Source organism: Pezoporus flaviventris, unplaced genomic scaffold, assembly GCF_033815535.1.
Source record: "Pezoporus flaviventris isolate CSIRO_AGI_PZ_B2104156 unplaced genomic scaffold, CSIRO_AGI_Pfla_v1 ptg000007l, whole genome shotgun sequence".
NCBI classification, from domain to species: domain Eukaryota; kingdom Metazoa; phylum Chordata; class Aves; order Psittaciformes; family Psittacidae; genus Pezoporus; species Pezoporus flaviventris.
Window position 1 is genome coordinate 60272200 of NW_026892555.1, and position 27356 is coordinate 60299555.

The window sequence follows — 27356 nt, forward strand, 5'->3', positions numbered from 1 at the left end:
ACAGCACTTTCTCAAACAAGTTAGCAAAAATGACAATTACTGTGCTTTAAAGCAGTGTACTCCATAAGCAAAACAAATGCAAAATTTAAGAGCCTCTTCTCATTTTGGACTTCAGAAAACACTTCTCCAGTAGGACATTCAGTAAACAGACTTAAATGCTCTTAAAACTTCAGCTTGTTCTGTAATGTTAAATTACAGACTTTCCACAGCACAGTATACCTAATTATACAATGAAGCTCCCTTATGCTTACAGTTAGGAAGCAAAATATCTCAAGCCTTGCATTGTTTCAGTCAGGGTTTTTGTATTAACCTACCAGGCAAACAGAAACAGCCCATGAGCAAAGGGCAAGCATCCCTTCCTTCCTCTGCTTTTGCTGAGAACTCCCCACAGCTCTACTCACCATCAGCCACAGTACAGGATCACCAACCACATTTTATTTCATTCACCTAATATTATTCTAAACATGTACAAGAAGCCTGTTACAACCCTCCTGAAGTCACTGATGATACAACTATTAACCTCCAAGGAAGGAGAACTGATCCAAAGAATATAAACAGATAATAAGCAGTAAATTCAGAGCCTCTCCCAGGTCTGGACAGCTGGAGTTTTTGAAAACTCAGTGGCTCCATGGCATAAGCAAAGTAAAACAGGTTACAGAACTCAACAACAGGAATTAATAAAACTGACCAAAGGTCATATGTAGTCTATCAATCACTGCATCGTTTACAGTTCATATTACAGTAGAAAGGTATGAAGGTTGTCAGTATTGTACACCGGTTACTCAGACCTATCATGAATAATTGATAGAGGTTATCCATTTGAGTCCCAGCCTATTATTCAAAACTCTAAACCTGTTGTTCACCAACAGCAAAGAGCACTGCAGATGAATGATGGAAGGACACTATAGGGAACTATCTTCAATGATGAAAGCAGTGATGAGGGAATGCAGATCATCTGAAAACAAAAGCCGATTTTTTCTGAAACGCAGGGCACTACCCTTTGTGAAGCAGCAAACCAGCATTTAATGTTTACCTATTTTGTACAATTTATTGTCATGAATAAAATACATCAGCTAATCTGAACTTCAGTTTTTCAGTCTTCAATCTCTTAAAAGCTTGGCTGGTTGAATTGAAGGCTGAAAAGTGCATTTGCCTCACACTCCCTTATGTATTCACATTGAGCATCTAATATGCATGTTCCTGTTAAAGTGACTTTGACCTACAATCAAAGACTAAAGACCCTTAGTGTTACCAACCCAGGTTTTGATGTTACTTTTAAAATAAGTAAATAATAAACCAGGAATAGCTATATTTACAAACTACACTGGACACCTGAAGAACAAAGAATGCCGCACAACCTACACTGTACTAACCCTGACAGAGCCATTACCCAAGTAACTTTCTCCATGATTGCATTAATTCCAACAGTGGCAAATGGCAGCATGCCTTTAAAATTTAGAGCAAGGTTAATATGCCAAATAAAATTCTATTAACTACTAACAGTCCTACTAACTAATACCTTGTAAGGTAGGGCAACTTATTTACAGTTCCCCATGACTGAAGAATCACCATCCTGGACTCTCTTAAGCCCATAACTCATGGTGTAAAACAGATCATAATTTCATCTTAGATTTAAGAAGGTCAAGCTCACTGAGCTGCCTTTGTTTGGTTTATAATGTCAGAATAATCCTTTACTACAATGACAGCCTGAGACATTGAATGGGACTGTCTACCAACAGCAGCCCCACTGTTTACTCCACACAGCAGCAGCAGCTCATTAGCCACATTTGAACAAGCCACTATATAGTTACATCATTTGACAACCACACCTGAAATGCCTCCCTTATCTTCACACATCCCAGGACCCAACAGAAATGTAACACTTTGTCTATTAACTATGACAGGCAGGTAGTCAAAAGAAAGATTTCTCTGTAAATTTAGGGACACCAGAGCCCGCTTTTAACTCCCTTCACTGAAACACAAGGCCCTGTCTAGACACCAGCCTTAAGGCAGTCTCTCTGTGTATAAGGCAGGCCAGGGTATACTGGAAGCATAAGGATTGTCAAAAAACCTGTTTGGCCTTGGTAAATTAGTAGTATGTATTCTGTAGACAGCACAGTTCTTAGACACAGTTCTGTGTCTGACCGAACTAAAAAAAAAAATGCCACAGTCTTTTTGGCAAACTCCTTGCCATAGGACATGGGGCAATGGGTGTAAACTGGAGCATAGGAGGTTCCATGTGAACATCAGGAAAAATTTCTTTACTGTGAGAGTGACAGAGCACTGGAATTAGGTTGCCCATGGGGGTTGTGGAGTCTCCTACATTGGAGATATTCAAGGCCCACCTGGACAAGCTCCTGTGTGATGTACTCTAGGTTACCCTGCTCTTGCAGGAGGGTTGGACTAGATATCTTTTGAGGTCCCTGCCAACCCTTAGGATTCTGTGATTCTGTGAAAAGCCAGCCTCTCTCCAACTCAGCCTGACTGGAAACTGGCCTGAAGAAGGCTTTGTTCAAATCTCCACCTTCCCTACAGGGAGATAGATTTTGTTTATTTTGACTGAGTTTTGGAGCCTACATACTTCGGTGGTGTGGACTCCAAGATCAGAAGCACTGGTTTTGTACTCAATTTCTTGCAACCTCCCACTCATCATTTTCACCAACTCTGTGGTGCCACATTTTGACCAGAGACTAATTAACATCCTGCCTCAACAAAACGGCAGCACCCTTTCTCTCACACTTCTTGTAAATAGCATAACCCAGTCCTGCTCCCATCTTCACTTCAAAAGTGTTTTTCTCACACCAAGCTCTTGTACAACAGCTTGCGTGTAGTGGTCACGCTGTAGACACCTTACACATGTACAGTGAGTGGTTCCTTTTGATGAGTCAGATTCTCAGCTGTTGCACTCCTTATGGATATGGGCTTCCAGGCAAGTGGATTAACCCAATTTGAAACATCATTTCAGCAACAGGACAGTTGAAGAGACTGGACAGTTCTCACTGAGCAACCTATAGCTGAATTGGCTGAGCCCTTCATACAGTAGCAGCACAGGGAGAAGGGAAGAGAGAGAGGGATACCAATCTGATTGCACACAAATAACTCATCACTAACTTAACTCTGCTGCTTCCACATAATTCCTCAGCTAGTCACAAAGTCAAAAGGCCCATACAGTATTGGACATGGATAAGCAAATGCGAACAGCAACATTCAGTAAATCAATTAGGAAGATCAGCTCTGCCTTACAGCATCCGAGCAAAACACAAGATCTAAAGCTCAAATGAACTTCACAATGTAGGAAAAAATCTAACTGCACTTTAAAGAAAGCCTAGCAGAATTACTGCACAATCAGAAGGCAGTCATTTATTAATATGTGATGATCATATATTTCTGTTCTTTTTAGTTAGGCTTAGATCTGAAATATGAGCCTTATATGGAAAGATGCTTTGGTGACAGTCATTTATTTGGGAAAGCTTTTACAGCCTTTTTGTTTTGCACAAATGATTTGAATGTTTAAAGCATTTAAAGAATTTCATATCTAGGTATTAATAAAGAGCTATTGTCTTTTATATTTTTATTAAGGTCTTAGTGAAAATGCAGCTGCTGACTTGTAAGTGATTCAAAAATAACATATATATAGCAAACAGGCAGCCATTTTCACAGTCTGGCAAGTAACGCATTTCCATAAATAACAAAGAATACAGGGTCATGGTATCAGCTGTTCAGAAATCTTTAAAAGTCACAATGCCTCTAATTCTGCAGTAACTATTTGCTGGATTGGTTTTATTTATGGCTTTCCAACTGACAGGCTTTCTCTCTGCTGTCTTCTCATTTGACTTCCACATGACTGTGTCCACACAGAGTGCAGTGGCAGTGGATAAGACTGGCCCAAAAGCTGGGGGTTTTGTAAAGGTTTGTGAACAGCTCTGCACGCATTTGTGTGTACACGCTGTACACACATTGGGTTATTCCTTCATACAGACAGCTGCCCTGTTACCTGGCTCTTCAGATGCGTGACATTAATTGCACTGTACATCAGCTTTAGATAATTAGACACAGCTGTATGTTCGAAAATAGCAACACGCAGTGGGAAATCCTGGTGGATGATTTTGGTCACACACACTTCCAGAGTTCTCAGATATACCATTATCCACCCCTTAACGCTCTGGTTTTACCCCTGTTTAAAGTTTTCTCTTACTTTTCCCGTGAGTACTTTGCCAAGCATTCCACTTGAAAAGGATTCTGTGACATTATCACTCAGCTTCTTTCCAATAGAAAAAAAATATATATATAAAAAATCCATGAAAATTAAAGCTGTTTCATCAACAGAATCAATTAAAAAAAAAAAGTATTTTTTTAGAAACAGAGATGATGGACAAGAAGCAGTTAATTTCTTCTTTGGAACAACATATAAAAGAATGCATTTCACGTATTTCTCCCTCCAAAAATAATCTGATAATTTTTCTAGAAAGAGACAGGAAGCTCCACTTCTGGGGGAGGAAAGGGGTGAAAAACAAACAAAACAGAACAAACACAAAAAAATACCCACTAAAACTGCCTCAGATCTGCTCAAATCATCTTCCAAAAATATGTTACAAGCCATTTTACTTTAGAGGCTGGGTTTTGTTCATAAAATTATGAGACTATTATTATTTCTTATCCAGAAATATAAACAAGTCAGGTCTCAAGACATCTTGAGAGAATGGCTTGTTCCATTTTGTTGTATTGGAGGTGGTGTTTAAAAATGAAGGGGGAAAAGATTATACTGACAATTGTAAAAGCACAAAAAGACCACAAGCACAAAGGCATACAGAGAAATAAACACAGCAAAAATAAATACAGCAAAATAGAAATAAATGTTCAATCTAACTGTATTATCTGGCATCCCACAACCAGACTATAATATTAGGTTAAGAGTGTAAGCAAGCGGTTTCTTCATTGGTTTCAGGAGTTCAGATAGATAAGACAGAAGAGTCTAAGAGAAGAGCTGTGGTAACACGTTAACCCCAGCAAAGAGAGCACAGTATATCCCTTTAATTTTGATGCATGAGCTAAGAATTTCCTTCTTCCTTGTTTCTAACTGCCACCAACTGTATTTCTGGTCTACTGCTTCAAGTGAGCACCAAGCTACTAGGGGATTTCCTAAGTGGGATTACCCCTGCTTCTTCAGTTCCTGCTAACTGCTTACAATTGCACCTGTGACAATTTGACCCAGCTGGCTGTCAACAACCAGCAACCAAACATGAGGAAATAGCAGAGAGATTTAAGCTCTCTCAGAGGAATGGATGAAATGTAACCTCCGGGTGGGATTTCTTCTTTTGGCTGAAATTGGTAAGGACTTCTAATTCCTAAAAAGAGAACTGAAAGTCTAAGCTAGCCTAAAAACTTCCGCCATTCTGTCAAAAGAGACTTGTATTTCCATTCAGCTTTTGCTGAGGTACACTTGCAGGGTAAAATATAATTAACCCCTGAGTAAGGGAAGAATGGGAAAATGGTTTCCCTTCTCTTCTCAGGAAAAGCCTTTTGGGGTGGGGGGTGGGGGTCACAACAGAACAGCACCACAGCTTAAAGTAAAGAGAGGCGTAATTAAGCTTTCATACAACATCTGTACCACATTTACACATGCACTCACTTACAGAGAAGAGACAGACATCAAAACTAATGGAGAACATCCCAACTCTCCAAATGCAGGAAGAATGCTGTGGCCTTCCCAGCTGCACTCTCAGGACTGTAAAACAAGATCAGCAAAGAAGCCTTCTCCCGCATTGCTTTTACTGATGTTTTTGCCCAGGCAGTGTTACAAAGTTCTTAAAAAGATTTATCCTACTGCTCCATGTACTACGAGAGGCTTACGTGCACCAAGACTACTGGAAAACAACGGGTGCAGAATATGCTTCATCATCTCCTGGTTGTTACGCACAGTAATTGGTTCCAGGGTCAACACTGTGATGCCGCAACAAAGGGCTGTAGCTTAAGGGTAAAGAATAAACAGCAGGAGTTAATGGAAGTTCTGTTACTAGACAAACGCCCCCAAAATGAAAGAAAGGCAGCAAATAAAATATTTTGTATAAGCACAACTGATCAGGAATCCAACATGCGACCTTAGCTCTCAACAAGCTGTTAATTTCATTAAAGGAAAGAAATATAGCAAGTACTTTCAAGTATCTGTAACAAGAAAACAACACATTAGGATTTTGAACTTGGTTTGACAAACACAGTGCCTTGCATTGGGTGCCAGTTTATTTGTGTGAAAATATATAGGCAGAGAAGGGTGTCTGGAATTACAGTATTATTCATAAAATACTCATTACTAGGATAGAGGCAACTTTGTTTAAGATCCCATACACGCTTGCTCCACTGAATCTAAACATCTGGGGCAAGTTATGTATCTGGCTTTAGTGCCTTTGAAATGATATGCTACATTTAAGCCAAGCGGTCCAGCCACACCAGTTTTAAGACTGGAGTTTTCAAAGTCCATCACTTTACCATTTTGAATCTTTCCATTCACTGACACTTTTGATAAAAATGTATTTATTCCTCTTCCCCGAGCACCAGGAAAGTGAAACAGATGAAGAACTGCAAATGTCTTCTTTCAAAGTGTTTCTCCAAACATAACTATTATCTCCTGACACTCAAGCACTCAATTGAAAAGGCACAAAGGAATATAGTCATCCTTGTGATTTAACAGGTGAAACACTAAGACATGCAACATATCAAAGCGGAATCCCTCATTTGTACGCTTCACAGTTATCACTTCTCCTTCCCTTTTCAGCTTCCGCTGTTCTCAGGACCTGAAAGAAACTTTTACCTGATTTTCTTTCACCTGTGCTCGACCGCTGTGCATAGCTCTCGAGTGCCAGGACTGCTCACGCAGAGTAGTGGCGGGGGCATGGTGCAACCTCCTGCCCCAACACACTCCCACACCCTAACACAAACAGGGTAACACTCCACTACAGTGCCTCCTTCCTTGATGCTCCACTTTCTCTCCACATGCACCCTGCGGTCACTCACTTCCTTTAAACAACATTCATTTTCTGAGAGCCAACTGTGCCCACATAGGCTGACTCCCTGCAGCATGCCAACCTCCCTGGAATGTGCTGTTCCGGGCCTCAGACATCCTCATGGCCCTTCTCTGACCAATAAGCTAACACCATGACACCACTTATGCAAACAGAACCTTTGCTTACCTCCAGCTTACTTCCTTGTGCCATTGATTCAGCTTTCCTCCAAGGCTGTCCCTAGGGCTGCCATTCCTACTTAAACCACCAATAGGTTTCAGTTGACAAGAGCCTGAATCTGGACCAACACCTTCAAGACAACATCTTCCATCACCCCCTTCTATTCACAACTTCATGATCATTGCAACAAGCTGGATCAAAGGGAAATGCCCCCAGCCAGGTCCCATCCATGTCCTCACAGCACCCAGCTCTCAGCAGCACCAGCCTGGGTACCTGCTTTCTCCACAGCACTGCTGAGATATGATAAACTTTGTCTCACTCTGAATTCAGACCCTCAACAAAAGAAATGTAGATTGGTTACCTTACAGTATATATTGTGTGATACTTTTGATACTGTGCATAAGACTGAACTTACTCACACCAAAAAGCAAATTCACAGAGATAGGGTAGTTACTGCAGAAGACTACATTTCTGGCTTGTGCTTTTGCATACCCTCCACTCCCCTCTACGACAGGGATCTCTGTAGTACTGTCAGCATCAGAGATCTGCTTGGAAGTATCCACAAGTTCCAGAATAAGTTGTTTACATCATTTGGATGCATCTCTAATAGTAACACATCAGCACTTTCCCGTTTATGTATACTAACCTATACTTGTTACACACACTCCCACACTTCCCGATTTTTTGCCTTGCCTTTCTCAAATCTTTTTCAGCTTGACAGAGTTTTTAATTACATTATGTTTCTGGCCCATTCCAACCTTCACCTCCATATGTATCATGTTTCTTTCCTTTTGGCTTCTGAAGGCCTCAAAGAAAGTTGCAAAACTGGAATTTGAGTAAATACTGTAGGAAGAGTACTTTCCATGACGCATTGGTTGAGTGAACTCAGTACTTCAACTTACTAAGTATATCCTAAGATATTAAAAAAAAAATATATATATATAAAATCTTGCTCTAATCTGACCAAGAAAGGTCAGTCTAGCAGAAAATTTTACTAGCACGTAAAAATTTCATTATGCATTAATAACACTTCCGTTCCATTAAAGGCCTTAATATTAGGCATTGCATGCTGATAACAGCAGAGATAAAAAACCATGACAACTTCACTTGCAAAATAAAGTGATTATGTTTGAATCATAACCAGTAAGTCATGTCTGTGTGTATAAACTAATGAAATAAACAATATTCCGTATTCCCACACAAATAACAGCACTGAGGCTTCCCTGTCAAACATATTTAGCGCTACAGTAGCAAGTAAGTGATTCTTACTTACATGCACCCAGTCCATTGTTCCGTAACAGTCCAAGCAAAGATTAAGTTTTTCCTGTTACAACTTTACCTGACATTCTGTGGAGGGCTTTTTAAGGCTTCTCCAGGCTTCAACAGTACTTAAGGTTAAGATGCTTCTGTGAAACTGCTGCGCATGTGGATACAGCCATGTGCAAGGACAAGAAACTTCTGCGAAGTATTATAAGGGGTTTAAGATTAATGTGTTCCATGTGCAGTATAAGCTGTACTTCCTGAATTCTCTTTTAAGGAAAGAGAAGGATCTATTTGCTTCATTATCTCCTAAAAAAGGCTTTACTACCAACCCAATAAAGGTTTAACCACAGAAAACTGAACACACCTTTGGTTCAATCGTGCTACCCAACTAGCAAAACATGCAAAAGGCAACAACTGTATGAAACAGCTGCTCCACCTCCTTGGGGTACAGAAGGGATGGGAAGAAATGAAGTCTTTTACATCCAATTATCATCCCAACTCACTGTGCTCATCATGACATTGGCATGCAAGCTCTATTGTTAAAACACACAGAAAATGTTTCACAGACTAGGAAAAATAAAGATGCCACGCAGACCCAAGTTTCACATTTCCAAAAGAATCCATATATTTCCCTTGTGTTGTGCTTTCTTTTCCCCTCCAAAAAATATTTAGGTTTGCTGACAGTAGCTTGCCTCAAATGCTATTTAAGCAGTAAGACATCACAAGACATATGCTATCCTGAGATAACATACACCTCTGAAGTGCTGTTAGGTGTAGCTGATGCCTTCAACTGCCTGATGAATTTGTTATCTCAAAGAAACACAAGGTTTGGGAGTACCTCATATTACAAACTAACCCCAAATTTAAAAAAATAAATAAACCAGTGACTTTGGATCCTTTGGAGCAGGGGGGAGGAAATGGGACAACAGGGAAGATGACTTAAGAGTAACTATCGCTAACTTATGGCTCCCAAACAAGACTAAAATTACAGATGTGATATGATTTCATTTTAATGGTTATTTGTTTTTATGTTTATTGAAGTGACAGAGCTTAAGTAGTATCTAAGGTTTGGGATTAGAAACCTGGAAAACAAAGTTCTAAAATGCAGAAGGGCGAATCTTCCCCCATGGATCCGCTATGAGAAGTATCTCATGCTCTAAATCCATGTTAAATAAGCACCGATATCCAAGTTACAAGCATCAGCTGAAAGAATACTTTTGTGTTTCACATGGACGCTTTCTCAATAGAGATTCTATACTTCAAAAGAACAAGGTGCTGATTTTTTCCCGTAGCATCACTAAAGCGTAACTGAAACCATTAAGAGAGTACCCACAAAAGACAATTCTGATACCTGTTTCTCTCCCCTAATCTTAACACCTGTAAAGTTTGCATGCTACAGTACATTTCAGGATATGCCATTTACACTGGCATCGATTACAGCAAAGAAAGATTTCTCTATTCTTCTCTAACCTCAAGCCATTAGGTGCCAAGTAGCTCAACAAAGCAGCTGTTACTGACTCCAACCTGACTGCTCATAGGCTTAAAATCAAGCCAAAAGTTACGAGTTTTGCTGGATCAGGACCAAAACATTCAGTAATTTGCCAGTTCAAACTCATGCTGTGTATAAACACAGAAAACAAATTCACCATAAAAATAAGTTCCTTAGACATTTACAAATCCATTCCAGGCACTGAAAATAATGTCTAGGTATTGGTCACAAAATATGGAACAGTAGCAGTCACACGCCAAGGGTAATGAGGATCCAAAAGTCTCATTCAAGGACTAGGGCATTGAAAATTCTAATGAAAAACTCAAAAAGTTTTCCTCCGCAGTTTCCACACAATTCACTATATGCTTTTCATTTCCCTAATAACCCAAGCTTGATGCTGATAAATCTTGTAGGCAATAAAAAAAAAAAAAAAAACAAAAACAAAAAACTGAGAATAAAACAAAAAGTTATTGATACTCCCACTGTAAAGGGTTCCCTTGATTACAGCTGCTTTTGACTTCTACTGGTATGACTGGTACCACAGTCAGCCCCATTCAAGCTAAAGCAATCCAGTGCTTGCATGAGACTACTGAGTTATGAAGTAATAAATGTAAAGTCAGGTGATGCCTTAAGTAAAACTTGTATTTGTAAAATGCACCTTCAGAAAACAAATTATCTACCAACACTAGCCCACACCACGCACTACTTCTATACCCTGTGCAGCCCGGGGACTCCCCAGGTTTCAGCTTCCACAAAATTTAGCCCACCATACCCACTGAGAGCACCTACTGCCAAACCCAACATGTTAACAAAGAAAACCTGGTTTTAGATGGATGAAGAGCAAACTGTGAACCATGATGTTAAGAGCAGCAAAAACATTTAACATTAAAGACACAAGTCCCTCATTAGCAGCGGTTCACAGATCAGTATAATCCCACTGAACACAGCCACAGCACTACTGAAATATTTGGAAATTAGATTAAAAACGCTAGCACTGCCATTTTCATTGCCTGAATCTTGTTTTACTAGATGGGGGAAGGAAGTCCTTGCTCACTAATCAGAAACCGCTAGAAAATAAAAGCACTACACAATGTGATCTTATGACTATAAATGTCACAAAGCAGTATTTCACATGCTATAACTTGATGTAATAGAAACATCAGTACTAACAAATACCAGAACTGCTCGCTGAACTGGCTTTTACAAGGCAGCAAGGCCAGGGTGGGTGTCCAGAAATGAGTGTTTTGAACAAGCCCAGTTACTATGCAGCTGGATGCCCGAGTGTGCGTCCCTATACGCAGATGTTTATGATACTTGCTGAAGAAAAGCTAAAAGCCTACTATGAAAACTGCAACCCCTGTGGCAAGGCAACTGTCTTAAACATGAAGGGGTATTTTTGAATGCACAAACTGAAAACAAGATGGCTAACAGCTTTCCACACCCTTGGAATTTATTTTACAAAGAAATACTAGCGCTTGGCAAGCACAGAATGGGAACTGGCAATTCAGGAAGGACTGAACATAAAATACAAGCGATCCTTAGAAGCAGCTCTTGTGACAAATTTCCAAAAGCTATGGAAGAAGTATGAAGAACTAATCTTGCTTTGGGCATCTGACAGAAGCTTCAGGGCAAAGCTTATCCTACTACTGCCTACTTTTAAAAAAACACACTGACTTCCCTGCTTTCTGACAGATAAAATAAAGGATGGGTAAACCTACCTCTCCCTTAGCATCTTGGCACAAATTTTCTTCCAAGGTGAAATATGCTTTGGTTGCTTGTTATCACAGACTACAGCTACAATAAACTGTCTAAACAATACTTCTAATTGTGTCTCGTTACTGAATATGGCAACCTGCAAAAACAGGAACATTAACAATTAAAGCTAAATCCAGTAAGACTATCTATGACATGCTATATCAAAATACCCTGCGCAAAATTTTTCAGTACTTAAACAAGACCCCAACATAAATGTTTGCAAGGAATAAAAGCAATGCAATAGCTGGATTAATAAGTTCAAACTGCTGCAAAACAAGTTGTCTGTGAGCAACAGCAATCTTTGTCTTGAGAAGTCATTCATCTACTGAAGTATCTCAAGCTCAACCAGCAAGACTTAGCTCTGACTTGAGCTGTGTGTTACCTGTTTTTCATCACCATGCTCCACTGGGAGAAGAACCTGAATTACTGTTTAACACTCTGGCTGGCCACCCACATTACAGCAGACTGAGTAAAACAGGACCTAGTAATGCGTAATCAGGAATACAGTGGAAATTACCCAAGATGCCTACAGGGTTAAGCGTTCCTTAGTTATATGACGTCAGGGTAATGCACAACATTAAAGGGTAATGACTACATTATCCCAAAGCATCGCTGCCCTTTTCCAGTCAAACGCTTTTTGTTTGAGCTTCTTGAAGCACAGCTCCAACCATCACCCTAAAATAAGCAAGGGCCAAGTAAACTTCACATGTGTAAGGTACACATCCAAGAGAGGTTTTGACCCACACCTCTGTATCTGTCCTACGGCTCTTCTCCATTTCTCTCCCCTTGATACACACTTCAGTGATCCTGGCTGTCAGAATTTTTCTTGTTATTCATTTGCTTGGGATGATCAGCATAATTTCTATTTTCTTCTGTTTCCTCAGTTCTTCTTCCCATTCATGTCAACCCACAATTAAAAATAAATGAAAGCAAAAAGCTACTGTTGATGGCAGCAGCACCACAGGAATATATATATATATACATATATATATATATATATATATGCTCACACATAGAAGATAGCCTCTGCAGCCCTGAGGAGTGCAGAAGAGTCCAAAGGGGAGCGAAGAGGTAACAAAGTGCTGCTGTGGAGATACACACAGGTTTGTACTGATCAAAAATAATGCTTCAACCTGCAGTACTTTCCAGAGAAACTTCAGATCATGAGAAAATACCACACTGCATGTGGATTTGCTACATACATCATGACTGGACTGTGTGCATTACAGCAAGGCAGACATAAGAGAAATTTCTGCATGGTATTATGAGGCACGTTCAAACCAGGTAACTGATCTAGTCCTGATTCACTGAATGGGCTTTAAGGAACAGTTTGAACTTTAAAGTTCCAAACAATGCTTAAGAGATCTTACTTGTGTAAGCACAGGGTCCTTGGTTCAAGTCACAGAAGAAGCTGGGAAGAGACATCAACTTGCTGTATTTAAAGTCCTGGCATTAATCCCACTGGTGTTAACAACCAAAACAATTAGTTTGGGTTATAAAGTTGAGGGGGTTTTATATGCCAACAACGATCCTCAGCAATGCCAAAACTGACTGGGGAAGTGTGTAATCACAGTGTAATGTTTTTATCTCTGTGGTAGGGATCTAACAGAAGCCACTGAGACACTCTTCCTCCCTGAAACTACCTCATTTCTTGGAAGCCCGGGGCAGGAGTTACTAATAGTGCAGCACTGAGACATTCCCCAACTTTTAATATGCTTATTCTGCAAAATAAATAAGCTAAATAACTTCAACATACTTAAGACTGTACATGCAGAACAAGATCTTCACTTGATGCAAAACGCCCCAACGGCACTGCCTTCAGTGGCATGACACTGTGGGGTTTACAGTAAGTGAGAATCTGGCATAAGAAGTAGCTGAAGTGTAATTATTTGATTAAGACATATAGTAAAAATGTTTGATTTTTTCAAGAGTGGAGAGGACTTCCACAGAGGAACACTTTTTCATATAAGCAGAACAATGAAGTCCTGGTACTAGATACTGACAGCTTTTTTTCATGCACTCACTCTGGCAACAGAGAACATAGGACTATCTTTCTTCTTTGGAGTTACTATATATTTTAATTTTTCTATTTTCACTCGCTTAACTGGTTCCCCCCCCCCCCCCCCCCCCGAATTACAGACTTGCCATTTTACTGGAAAATTAAAGCAACTCAAGACAATTTTTACTCTTACTTTAAATCAAATGCCTTATGAAATTGGGCACTTTTTGTTAGAAAGTTCCAGCTCTTGGATTCATTATGATTTATATCTGAGCAAAACAAAGTCCAAATTTATGCTTTTTAAGTCTCTCCTACTCTTCTTCTTCTTTCAAAAAGCATGATAATGTTATGTTTCTATTCAAGCACTCCAACTTATATACAGAATTTTCTTATAATATGCTTGGGATAAATGGTATGTGCTACATCTCTCAGTTTGTCTAACCTGTAAGCAATTCACAAACAGCTGTCTCTTCTCCTTCAGTTTACTAATAAAGATACTAAAGCAACATCTGGCCATGGATTTCTAAGAGTTTTTTAAATGTAACAAGCATGAAGAGCTCTAAAACCAGGCACTGCTCCCCTGTTTTGCTTAAGCTGAAGCCAAGGAAGGAGCTGAGAGCTCAGACATTTCAACAGGTTAGTAACAACAAGCCGGTGACTCCAGTGGCAGGTGAGCTCCCGCTGCCGTCTCCCATTCATGTGACTACTCCACTGTTGCACTTCACATGGCAATCTCCTTGGAGTCACGAGCCTCTGAGTGTAGGGCGTCACAAGCCCTCACGGCTTCAGTGCAAGACACCCAGAACCCTGCCATTGCCTTGGAGGGTCTGAAACCCAACACCAGCCCACACCTCTTTTCAGCCTCCCCTCCTCTTTGAAACCTCACTGTACAGCACAATTCCCTTCACCAAGATCTTGCTCCTCTCTGCCTTCCCCCATTTCCCCTTCTCTCCCCCCTACACCTTATTCCCATCTTGTCTCACCCCTTCATAGAGCTCATCACCTCTTGAGCAAGTACCACCACACCATCAGTTAACTCCTGGTGGTAAAACACAAACCAAACACAGCCACAAATGACTGTTTTGTATTCATTGTTTGTTGTGGGGTTTTTTAACATTCTGTGCAGTCTAGCAACTTGTGTCCCCCTCATCTAGTCAGCCTACGAGCTCCTTGGGCCTGAAGCAGTGCTGGTACAGGGCCTAGTGCAACAGTTCTCACTTGCAATCAGCCCCTTCCCGTATTAGCCAATGTAATAAGAACAACATGTGTTGAGTAAGGGTGAATCAGTCCCTCATTAAAGCATTTCAAAAATCCAGAGGAGTCTGACAGGAAATAAAAAGGGAAGAAGAAAAGGGAGAGAAGAGGCAGGGAGATGAAGGAAATAAAATGGTTATGACTGTTTCCACTGGATGCAGCATTCCAAGGAGCAATACCCTCTCTACCTGCCATCCTTCTCTGACAAGGTCAGGCTGGAAGCAGCATTTCTCCTTTACTCCTATATAAAACTCCTCTTTTTTTTTTTTTTCCCCTCCCCACATTACTTGTAACAGTTACTTCCTGCCCAGTCTGGCACTTAAAATGCAAAAAGAAGTACCTTTACGGCATTCCTTTATTGGCTGGGGTATCAAAGGCCTGTGATTTTACTACGTGTTTGCCAAGCACCAAGCAGTATTTGTTTTCTTCATCTTCCCATTTGTCAGCACCAGTCACAGCCTCAAAAACTGAATTTGCTTCTTCATTTCAGGACCAAAATTGTTTATAGTGCCTAACGTAACAGACTGCAACACCTTCACTGCTAAGCACACCATGACAATGAGGGGGCCCACACTGAGCCTTAAAAACACCACCAAACGCACACAGGCTGAATTATTTATTTGGCATACCAAAACCTACATTTTAGTTGAGAAGATGGAAGATTAGAAAGACAGTGTTTTCCTTTCCACTTTTATCAGCACATGCATAATCCCCCTCTACTCCCTCAGTCATAGCTCTGGGGTTTAGTTAAAAATGAAAATCCCAGACAAAAAAAAGCCTCAAGCTGGAGAAGTGCTGTGCAACAACTCATAAGCGGTTCAAACAGCCTGGATGCAACTCAGTGGAAATTCAGGTACAGTTTGCTAGTGGCTGGAATACCAAATAAAAACGAAGACTCATATGGGGTAGGAAGGCCTCAAAAATATTCAGGCTGCTCTTAATGGAGTGAATGTGCTCTGGGCCACCTCTTCCCATGTGGCCGTCACAAGCACATATACCTCACTGCATATATACAAAGTATTACAGGTATCACAAGGTACACCATGTGTAACTCCAGAAACCTAATTTTTACCCTCCATCCAACAAGACAGAAAGCACTTCGTAACCAGCTACCTTACCCCCTGACAGCTGATAAGCTGGGTTTGCAAACACTATCCCAGTGCCTGAGAAATCATTACGTTAGTCTATGCAGACAGCAAATTACTGTTGTGTTAAGAACAAAGAAGTGCCTACCCTGGAGGCTCTCAACCCCATTTCACATGCAAGGTGTAATTCTTGCTCTTTCCCACTAAGCCCTATCAGTACTTCTCAGCCTCAACACCTCTTGGCCCTACGTGACCACAGAGGTGCACTGGCAGTTCCCCCACTGCAAGACTGTGTGTCAACAGGGCTACTCAGCTGATTAAGAATTAACCTCAGAAAGAAAAACCTTCAGCTGAGTCAAGGCCACAACATTCAGCACTTGGCAGTCTCAAGGCCCTCTTCTGAACCAGGATAACACAGTAATGTGTCAAAGAGGAGAAAACCAGTCAAGATGTGAAAGTAAAGAAATGGTACAGTTGCTATATAACCTTACGAGTAGCCCGAGATTTTCCTGACTGTAGCCCGAGTAAAAATTCCACCACAGGAGGCATGCCAGGAAGAGGAACTGAGAGCACCACTCGCCCACCTCCACTGGGAAATGATGCTGTCTGTATGGTTGGAGCACAGCTCTTGATGGAAAAGCTTCACCTGCAAGAGTGACTATGAAAAGCCGCAGTGGAGGACAGCAAACCGCAGTACTTCTACAACAAAATGTGCTTCAAGACCATACCGAACACCTGATTTTAGCAGTCGCATACATGAAGGCGGAATTTGGCCTATATTCTGTACACTTTTAAGTTTCTGTTCATAGGGGAAAGAAAGAAGGCCTCTCAAGTTAAAGCAGCAACCTGAAGAGTAAAAATAATCCTACAGCCTGAGGGACAGAAGGTCCCCTTGTCCTTAGAGAACAACGTAAGGGAAGCGTCAGTAAATCAGCATACCAAAAACAGAAAACTGAGAAACTTAAGTCTTGAACATTGACTTAAGGAAACACCTTTAAACAAACAAACAAAAAATTACCACCACCACCAAAAACTTTCTTCTGAATCCCCAAAATCTTTTGTCACTTGTAAAAAGCATTCACTTCACTGACACAGTGATTTTATTTAAATAAGCTCTATTAATAAGCAAGGGTAATATTTCTCTTGGTCATAATCTTATCAGCCAGTTGAATACTTGATTAGCTCTTTAGCTGTGACATTAGCAAATGCAACATGCAGCTGCCACCCTCCCAGCTCACTGATGCAAAAACATCCCTTTTCCAAGATGCACCTTTATTCAGGCCCATCAGTTTGCTGCTTCTTTACAGTTAAACATGGGGACCAATTTGGTACCATAACAAACACGTTTCCAGGTGTTGGCTACTGGCATAGGTTAAGCCAGTCACTTAATTCCTGTGAGAGAAACTGCCATGTTAATTTAACTGTCACCTTTCACTCCTGCAAGAAGAGCTTAAAGCTTGAGTTGAGGTAAGAAGCAGGACTGGCGAAGAGATGAGACAGCACCTCTTGTTAGCAAGAGTGCTTCATATGGAGAGCCTGTAAGAACAGCTTTCCTACTTGAACATCATGAAGAAGTGTTCTGGTGTTTTTAGCCATCTCCAGAGAGACACTTTTCCACCACAGCAGTTTCCGTAAGGCAAATAAATGTACATACACTGGTAAAACATGGCAACCGTATTTAACTGTAGACAAAGCTGCAGGGTTATCGCTACATCTTATGTCAACTGTACCAAGGTGTTTCAGGCAGCAGCTGATGGATTTTCACACAAAGTATGTATGCTTCCATAATGAAGTTAATTTAAGCATCCAAAATCCAACAGCAGATAGGAAAGCTAAATTCTGAGTCTTTCAAACAGGCAAGTAATCACTGAGAAAATATGTAAGTCAGCCTATCACTGGGACTTTTTACTGGGACTTTTTGGAATTGCGGTTTATGGAAAGGGAAAAAAAAAAAGGGCATTTAAAAAAAAAAAAAAAGAGTTCCTGGATTAATTTACATTTCTGTTCTAGCACTCACCCAATTTGTCCACTGGGGACTTACTCCAAGTTGTAGCAAAATCAAGTTTAGGACCATTCTTGTTAATTTAATGACAAACAGATGGGTTTAATTTTTTACAGCTTCAATCCTCTGGCACTTTCTTCCCTCTACACCTTACAAGCAGTGCTGGCTCCAACTTTTACTGTCCTAAAACCATGGGACTTTCACAAAAGCAGCTCAATGACCAAAAAGTGTGTGTAATATATATATGTATATATAAAAACATTATGAAAAACATGTAACAATATACAATTCTGGAAAGCGTTCCTTTGCTACTGTGGGGTCTGTAGCAAGGAAAAAGCACAACATTATATAAAACCCTGACAGAACACAGCTACTTGAATAACCCGCCCTCTTCCACAATGGTGCAGATTACTTCATCTATGATGGTCTTGAAAATGTGTTTAACTCTACAGATAACTATGTTCTTCACAACAAAACGAATGAAAAAGAAAACGTTACTGTTTGCCAAAGAGAAAACAAACAAAAAAGCAGCACAAGGCTAGTAAGGAAAAAACGGTTAATCTCACATTTCTAAGAGGGTATTATAAACAAAGAATGGTGAACAACAAAAAGAAACTATATTAAAAAATACAAAAGTGCTTAATGGTGTTCTTTTAAATATTTACTTTGCTGCTATTTGGAGAATAATTTGTTCCATTTAGTAGTGTTGGGCTCAAAGGACCGCTTTAATCCAGAGAGATTAATTATAGCCTTTGGAGTTATAAACACAATTTGGGAAGTGAAGCAGAGAAGAAGAGAGAGATGCCTTTCACGCTGGAGATTAACAAGTTTACACGCTTCGGGGCTGCACCACACTGGCTGTGCCCCTGCTACACCTGCATGCTACAGGCAGAACAGTGCACAAGGTGCCCATAAACTGGGGAAAAACAGCCCCCAGGATATCCAGGGAAAACACTACTCTACCCTACAGCATTGGGTAGTTGCCCATACACTGTTGCTATGGGCAACTAAAATATTTCTCAGGTGTCCTTCACCAAAATACAAATTCACTTGTACCTTACGGAACTGTCCTCTGATCTTGCTTTTATTACCTGTGCCAGGAACCACAAGTTACCATGCCAAGACAAGCAGCAGCACTCAGTGGACACAGGACCTCAACCACACTGCCTTTAAACCTTTCATATGCTTTCACACATCTCTCCCTCTGCTCATCACCATGACCCGCACCGGGAGACACAGGAACTGGCAACACCGTGCAAGCAAAGCTGGAAGCAATCTTACCTATCAAGGGGTTGGCTGCTCCCTCCTCTGAGCTCTCCTCAGCCCCTTCCTCTCCCAGGCCAGAGGTGACCGAGTCCTCAGGGGCGGACGCAGATTCGGGGGTACTGGGCCCACTGACAGACCCCGAGTCCCCTTCCTCACTGCTGGAGCCATAGCGGTCTGGCTGGGCAGCCGTCCCCCCCTCGCGGCAGCTCCTGCGCTCCTTGCGGTGCACCCGGGAGTGCAGCACCATTTGGTGGTAGGTGCGGAAGATCTTGCCGCACTCGAAGCACTCGGTGGACTTGTTCTGGGTGGCCCGCCGGCCCTGCCGTGAGGCAGGGCGGTAGTCCAGGTCCCCCTGGGCGAGAGGGCAGCTCTCCCCCGATGGGGTGCTGCCAGTTTTCTCCAGGCGCCCACTGGTGCAGCTCTTCTTCTTGGGGTTGCTGGAAGAGCTGGGTGAGTCCTGGTCTCGCTTGCGTTTCTCCTGGTTGACAAGGATATACTCTCTTTTATCCTTGTCGTAAGTCACATCTGCATCCGCCAGGGCCTCGTCCCATCCCACATACTTCACATAGTCTGAGGGCTCTACTACTTTTCCTTTGGTGGCCAGCTGCCAAGCTTGGTAGCTACTGACAGGATCCAGCTCAGCTACCCTTTTCCCAGGCTGTTCTCTTGTAACTCTATCCAGCCCTACAGATGGCCTTAGATTGAGACACTGCAAGAAAAACTGCTTCGTTACCGAGGAGCTTAGGCTCCCATCAATTAAGTCCTCAGCTTTATCCCCAGTGCTGCCCCTCTGTGCTCGGTAGTGAACAGCATTATGCGCTTTCAGGCTTTCCATATTTGTAAACAGATTTCCACACTTGGTGCAAACTTCATACAGAGATAGGCCTGTCACAATCATCTCTTCCTGTATCACGTTATTGATAGTGGCTATGAGCTCCAAATCATTTTTTGGTTTGTTTTTGCTCCCAGTCTTGGGGCCATGTGACTTCATATGGTTTTTGAGGAACCAGGGCTCTTTGAATCTCCTACCACAAATGTGGCACCCATGATCAAATGACCCCCTGTGCTTTTTCATGTGAGCTTTCAGGAACCAGGTTTGACTAAAAGCCTGACCACACACTTCACATGGAAACTCGCCTGCACTCTGCTCACTCTTGCAGTTCTCTGTGTAGGGCCCCCCATTTGGGACCTGAGCATGGTCCTTCTCTACATGGCTTAAGAGCATCTCCTCCCTCAGGGTCATGTAGCTACACAACCTGCACTTGAATGGTTTATGGACCTGGTGTAGGTGCTGCTCCAGGTCTTTCTTCCTTTCAAATTTGTTTTTGCAGAAGGTGCACTGGTAAGAGGTCAGCTTGCCATCCACCTCGGCTGGAACTGCCTCCATGACCTCCTTCTTGCTGCTTCTCAACAAGATCTTGCTGCTATCAACCTGAGCAGTACCATTCAAGATCTTGTTGCAGGCAGATGTACTTTTAGTGGGGCTGGTGCACCCACCAAGGCCCTCCGAAACGCCCATCTCCCCCAGCTGTGCCTCTCCCATCTCCGCCTCATGCCCCTGACTTAAAGTGCCTGTTCTGTGACTACGGATGTGGATCTTGAGGTTGCCCTTTTGGGAAGCTCTGTGATCACAGTAAGGGCATTTGTAGGGCTTCTCACCCGTGTGCTTCCTCATGTGCTGAGACAAAGAGCTCTGAAAAGGGAAACTTTTACCGCAGATGCAGCAGCTGTGGCACATGGTCTTGTCAGTATCCATGTCATTCTTGCTTAGCTTGCCTGGGCTGGAGGATCTCCGTAGCTCCATTTCTGCCTCTCTTCTGCGATCCATCTGTATTACTGCAACATCAGGTAAGAGGGGCAGGAGGACAAAAGCATGCCCGGCAGCAGAGGAGGGCTGGACCGCGTTTTCAATCATACGGTTCTGCAGAGAGATGTTTTATTGCTTCATTCTCTGGGTAACGCTTCTCCTTTCAGCTGCTCAAGAGAGTCTGAAGCACCGCTTTACTTCTGTGTGCTGTGTAAACGGATGGCATAGATCACCTGAAACAAGAACAAAAATCACACAAATGTACAGAAATCATGTAAACAGATTCTTAAATCTATATAAACCTATTCATATTTTTAATTCAAAAGCTTCCATCACACCATGTTCAGAAGCATACTGTGCTGCAATTTATTGCACCAAAACGCAGCAGCTTCTCCTTTTGCTGATAATCTAGATTTCAGTGGCATCATTAATAAACGAGTAAAATAAAAAAAAAAAAGCAAAGATTCATTTCCATAAACTGACATCAGAGTGTCTTTTAAAAAGTACAAACTTTCAAAACACTTTTTGTTTTAAAACCGGGCAGAAGCGGCTAAAAATATACCTTAAATGAGGAAAACATTTCTTGAACGGGTTATTATGCTTTAAATCTGTGGCTTTACCATCATGTGTAATTTCATGTAAAATACTTCCTTGCCAAAGATAAAAGGCTTTCCTAGAGTCTTTAACAAGTATCATATTCCTGCTGGCAACTGCATTACTTTGTGTCTCAGACAGCTCTGCACGATGCGGCATGCACAGAGCAGGCGCAGAGGCTGAGGACGCTCAGTACTTTGATTAGAGAGAAAATAAGAATCCAGAGCCTGACAAAGCATTCAGGAAAATTAGAAGTTACTTCCTGATGGACAATGAAGAAAAAAACCAAACCCCTCAAAGTTTAATATTTAGTCAAGATCTAACAAAGGAAACTGATAATGTGCATAGGTATCAAATGATCTTAACAAGACATACAGGAAACCACAGCACCACCCACCACAATGAAACAGAATCTCAACCATAAACAAACAAACAAAACAAGAAACAGCTTTGATTAACAAAACAGATTAATAAAAGTTTTAAAGCTTTTGTATCTCATCATGACTAAACACAATGTCAATATCTGCCTCAGCAATGCAAGATGCAACACACCAGCAATTCCCCACCTTGTATATGGCAAAAGACAATGGGTAAGTCTCCACAGATTCTTTTCCAATTACCACACTGTAAAAAAATCTTCCCCCTTTCCTATCCTCATTAAGTACTACAAACACCACACGACTAAGATCATAGAATACTGTATTTTCTAACAAAAAGAACCAATCTATTACTACATTAAGAAAACATCAACTTCTTAAAATGCAGCTAAAAATATGCAGAGCAATAACAAGTCTATATGTTCACACATCCATCACTTGACATGTGACTCAATAAATAAAGAGCTACAGATCTACAGTTGCACATTTTAAGCTGTATTCACCTCTGCATCTCTTCAATGTGTAAATAAATAAATAGTCTAACCACATCACCAGCATGAGCCTTACAAAAAGCAAGGTAAAACTGATGCAATGCTCATATCAGCTACACACTATAGAACAACATGAAGATAATCTAGTCTCTTATTTGCTACAGGACCATACATTTCTGGGTTTGATTTTCTGCAATATCTAATATCCGTTCAGCATGTGAGGAGTTATCAATGGCAAAAACCCAAACTAACTTTTCCTCAAGAGAGCTGACAGTAATATCTAAAGGACATGATGCAAATGCAATTTCATTCCTTGAATGACGCATTTTTCATATTATGACTAATTTATTGTGACTAAAAAGAAAAATAAAATCCCAAATTCAGAAATCCAGATGAGCAGGAAATTTATAAACAAGACTATCTAAATTAATCTCAGAAATTAGACATTTAAAACCAAATGGAGGGGCAGTCTCAGAAGAAATTCCCTGGGTATTTAATGGATGTCAGCCACTGGAAGTTGTGGCTGTACCAGAAAGTACAAACATGCTAAACAGCAAACAGAAGTGCAGTTTACACTGCATTACTGATGTATGAAACAATTTAGAGTAACATCTTATTTATTTGACCTGTAATCTAAACTTGCCGAGTAACAACCCATAGTGTCTTATAATCAAAGACTTAACCTAAAAGTCATTAAATCATAAAAAAAACCACCAGGGTAACTTCTTCATTTAACACAACAGTAAAGAATACTTGAACAAGCTACAGATTCTTTTCTAATGTTCTCCACCACTGCAGAAAAAAAAAAAAAACAAAAAACAAAAAAAAAACAGAAAGCTCTGGGGCAGATTTTTCCAGGTATTTTATGCAATCTTTTCTACATTCTCTATTTTCTACAGTTTACACCAGTGAGAAACACTGCTTATTGACTTGGTTTTTTTGTAGGTCCCATTTTAACTCAACTTTCTACAAGGTTTCCTGTCTGAAAGTTCAAAAGAGCCTTAAGAGCCAAACTTAGACAAGAATGCTGTATGCAGCAGTTCAGACACACATAAATTCAAAGTTTCAGAGTCCCTTTGTTTACTTGGCCGCAGATTCCCTATGCTTAGCCTTGACATATTTCACTTTAATTATTTATAGCATTTTCATTAATGAAACTTAGTTATGAAAATGAGGATATGAAGAAAGCATTATTTATAAGAGGGGTATTAGCCACTCACAGGAGATTCCCCTCAGCCCTATATTACATTAGGCCTGAGGGGGGAAAAAGTCAAAGTTAAAAAATTGCTGAATTATTTTATTAGCCTAAAATACTTCATGGAAGTGTTATCGTCTTCACCAAAATATTCTGAGATAATTGTTTCATCTTTATTACTTTAGCTTGGCCAACACAGTGCAATTTGTAACTTTAAAAGTTGAAATAAAGTAGTCCTAGATTTGAATTATTTAAGACTCACAAAAATTCCAGCCTGTTCTTCCACAGACAGAAATTCCAGGGGGAGGAAGGGTGGTGTTCACCCAATCCGAGTTTGCTTTACACAGCATGGAGAGGTCTCCCTTAGGCTTTGGCAAATTGACTGAGATAAACATATATGAACAACTTAGAACTCCCTCCCTACATCATTTGAGTGCCACTTTAATGCTTTTAGAGGGGCTCTCTGAGAACAGCAAAGCCAGTGTTCATTGGAAAGAAGCAGGAAAAAAGAAAAAACAACTTTAAAGAAAGCTCAAATTCCAAAGACTGAATGCACAAAATAAGGAAAACATCACTTGCAAAATCCTTCCAACAGAAAATAATACTTTGGCTTAATAATTTCCACTTTAGCATTAACCACTGAACAAAGATGGCACAAGGGATGGAAGACATCAGCTTGCAAATCAAGCCCCACTGATTGCTCTTCTGCTGTGAGTAAAATTTTGTCACAGCTATTTTTGTTTCTTCCAGGCTGACTGTGGTAATAAAAATATATGTACTTTGAAATAATTATGAATTTGAAAGTATTCTGAAATAATTCTCTTTCAGCACACATGCAACATGGCCATGTTCAGCTACCCTAAGGCTGCTACAGAAACGTTTCAACTCTCACTAACTTCAGGTGGTAGATGGTAACCTTTCATTGCTCTGGTTCAAGCTCACCCTGCAGTTCCTTAGCACCATCCTGTCACACAGAATCCATAGCAGAGTCATATCCAGCCTGCAGACTTCTCCTAGACTGTCACAGCACAGTGATCCCCACTAGCACACTTGCAAACCATAAGGAAATTCAACTGAATGCAAGCTGTAAATTAATATGTAGTCTTTAAAAGTATTTTGTGTGTTTTAATGGCATTGCAGCCATTAAAACACAGTAACATGTGCGTATGCCAAATGCAATACAACTCCTTGAGGATGTCTGATATTATGCTGTAAGAGCCATATGAACTAGACTCACTTTGTTTTGTTGAACTAGGGATCAGCAGTTCATGTAAGAGGGTGCTGGCCAGTATCCAGGGCATTTCCAGCCCTTATTAAATACACTGAGGCACTTAACACCACTACCATTTACATGCAGGTTTGGTATATAAAGCAAGGTGGAAGAGAAACGTACAAAGACCCAAAACCAGGAGGCGTGGCATGATGAGAAATGCCCTTGCTCAGCCAAATATTTCAGGCTTGTTTCTGCACCACTTGCCCCATAGACAGCCTTTGCCTTGACTCACACAGTGACAAGTACAAATAAACATTTTTTAATGTCCCCACCAGAAGGGAAAACAAGCTTTTCCTACTAGCTTAAACCAAGAACTGGTTAGAATTGACTCTATTTCAAACATTTAGACACCAAAACTTCTCTGGTTTTAAAAACTAACTCAGACATGGTTCTTCGGTGAGAGAAAATACATTCGGCCAAAGGGATCAGCGGTCATCACAGAGCCACAAGGCCTTTCCCAGCACCAGCCACAGCTTCCCCAGCAAGGTCATAGTAGCACATCCCCTGTGGCAGAGATGCAGGTGCACCAGTGCATGGCTGCACCATCCTCGCAACTTCTGCAAGTCTTTAGGTATATTAAAAGTACAGGGGAACAGCATTTTAAATAAAACAGGAGTACTCTGAAATACCTACTACTCTACATGACACCTGCATGTTCTGGAAGAGGACCGGGTATGCTGTGAGGACTCCCCTGCAGGGTGAGACAGGCTCTCTTAAGGGCCTTTCGCACCTCTTGGAAAACAATTAATGCACGAAGAAACTGAAAATAAACTACACTAGAAAACTGAAAAATAGAATGCAAGAGGTACCATATTGTAAAACTACTTGAAAATTCATTTGCTACATACAGATACCCTGTGCGGAGCAGAATGAGAGGAAAACATACAAGAAAGTTATTCCTGTTCTAACATACAGAAGACTATACATTCTTTTTTAATTACCTTTCAACTAAACCTGACTTTAAAAATCATTTTCATAGCTGTAATGGCAAGAAGGGAAAACTCTTCAGTAAGTAATAAGCAAGAACATACAATCTGGGAAGCTACACAGACCTATTCAAACAGCACAGTGTCTATTTTAAAACAAACTGCTTTCAGTTTGGATGCAAGTATTTCAAATCCCATCTGAAACAAATGCACTGGAGAAATACTGCTCTTACAGTCTTCAAGAGCTTTGACTATACACTCCACTCACACCACCGTGTTCCTTTGCCAAAATCAATGACTTTAAAAAACTAAACAAAACAAACAAAACCCCCAAAAAATCCAGCACACAGAAAATACCAGAAGGCATGATCTTGTGGAAAAAAAAAATATCTTACTGAAATTTCTTCTAGACGGTGAAATGATAGGACGTGGAACATAAATGTGTAGGTGAATTTGAGAAAGTTGTAACTGTTAAAGAACAGCAACCTGGAGAACTGATCTCTCTCGATTTGAGCAGGCTCAAGTAACCCCAGAGCCAAAGACTTAGATGTTGAGTAGAGGCCAGAAGAGAGCAAAGTGCAGGGGAAGAGCAGATGGAAGGCACAGAAAGTTCTACAACTGTCTCACCAGCTTTCATGCTCACCAAATCGCAGAGACCTTTTTCGCCTCCATGTCTTCTCCCAAGGCTGCAGGGATATCACCTTACAAACATACTAGCCATGCTCTACCTGCAAACCGTCCTCCTCACTTTGTGAGGAGACATGGCTTCTTCTGAACACCCAGATCCCATGGGAGCCATCTGTCCACCACACTGATTAAAGACTCGATCCTGCCATCCTCATTTATGCACCAGCCCTACCAAAAGGCCTTTTACAGACCTATGTCACTAGCCTCTAGACCCTTTGCTCACTTGAGCTTATCAGCACCTTTCAGACTATATCAGAGGGTAGTAGAGCGAGTGTACCTTTAGGTAGTAAGCACATACTTGCTGGAAATCCTGACATTCTGCAACCTATGGATTAAACTTGCCATTAGGTAAAAGCTGCATAGCTCTGAAGTGATTTTCTGAGAGCAATCCAAGCTAACCCACTAAAAACCTATTCAAAAATCCAAAGCCAGTTCTAGAAGACTGTCAAATTTTCAAATCTATTCAGTTATTAAAAGCAGCAATCTTGACAACAAACCTCCTAAAGTTTGTTTAAGCATGCCAAAACTGACATAGGATTGAAAAGAAGAAATAAAAAGCTCCCGGAAAAACAAACAAGGAATTTCTATTCATTTATTTCCGCTTAGGCTATATAAAATCCTTCAGCAGCATTTTGCAATACTTTTTTTGTTCAATTATTTTAAACCAGCCTTCCCCTGCGGCTGGGGAAGCTCTTCCCATTTGAAAAGTTTGCTGTCT

General features: G+C 40.9%; 1 protein-coding gene across 3 annotated transcripts in view; it reads right to left on the bottom strand.

The window, feature by feature from the left end:
• The window catches only part of ZNF516 (zinc finger protein 516), a 102035-nt gene that overhangs the window by 37745 nt on the left and 36934 nt on the right, over positions 1–27356 (bottom strand). For all 3 annotated transcript variants that reach the window (XM_061448921.1, XM_061448920.1, XM_061448923.1), the window contains exon 2: positions 19304–21328. In XM_061448921.1, the coding sequence (XP_061304905.1) occupies positions 19304–21203 (1900 nt within the window). In that variant the 5' untranslated portion in view covers positions 21204–21328. The remainder of the gene's footprint in view (positions 1–19303; positions 21329–27356) is intronic.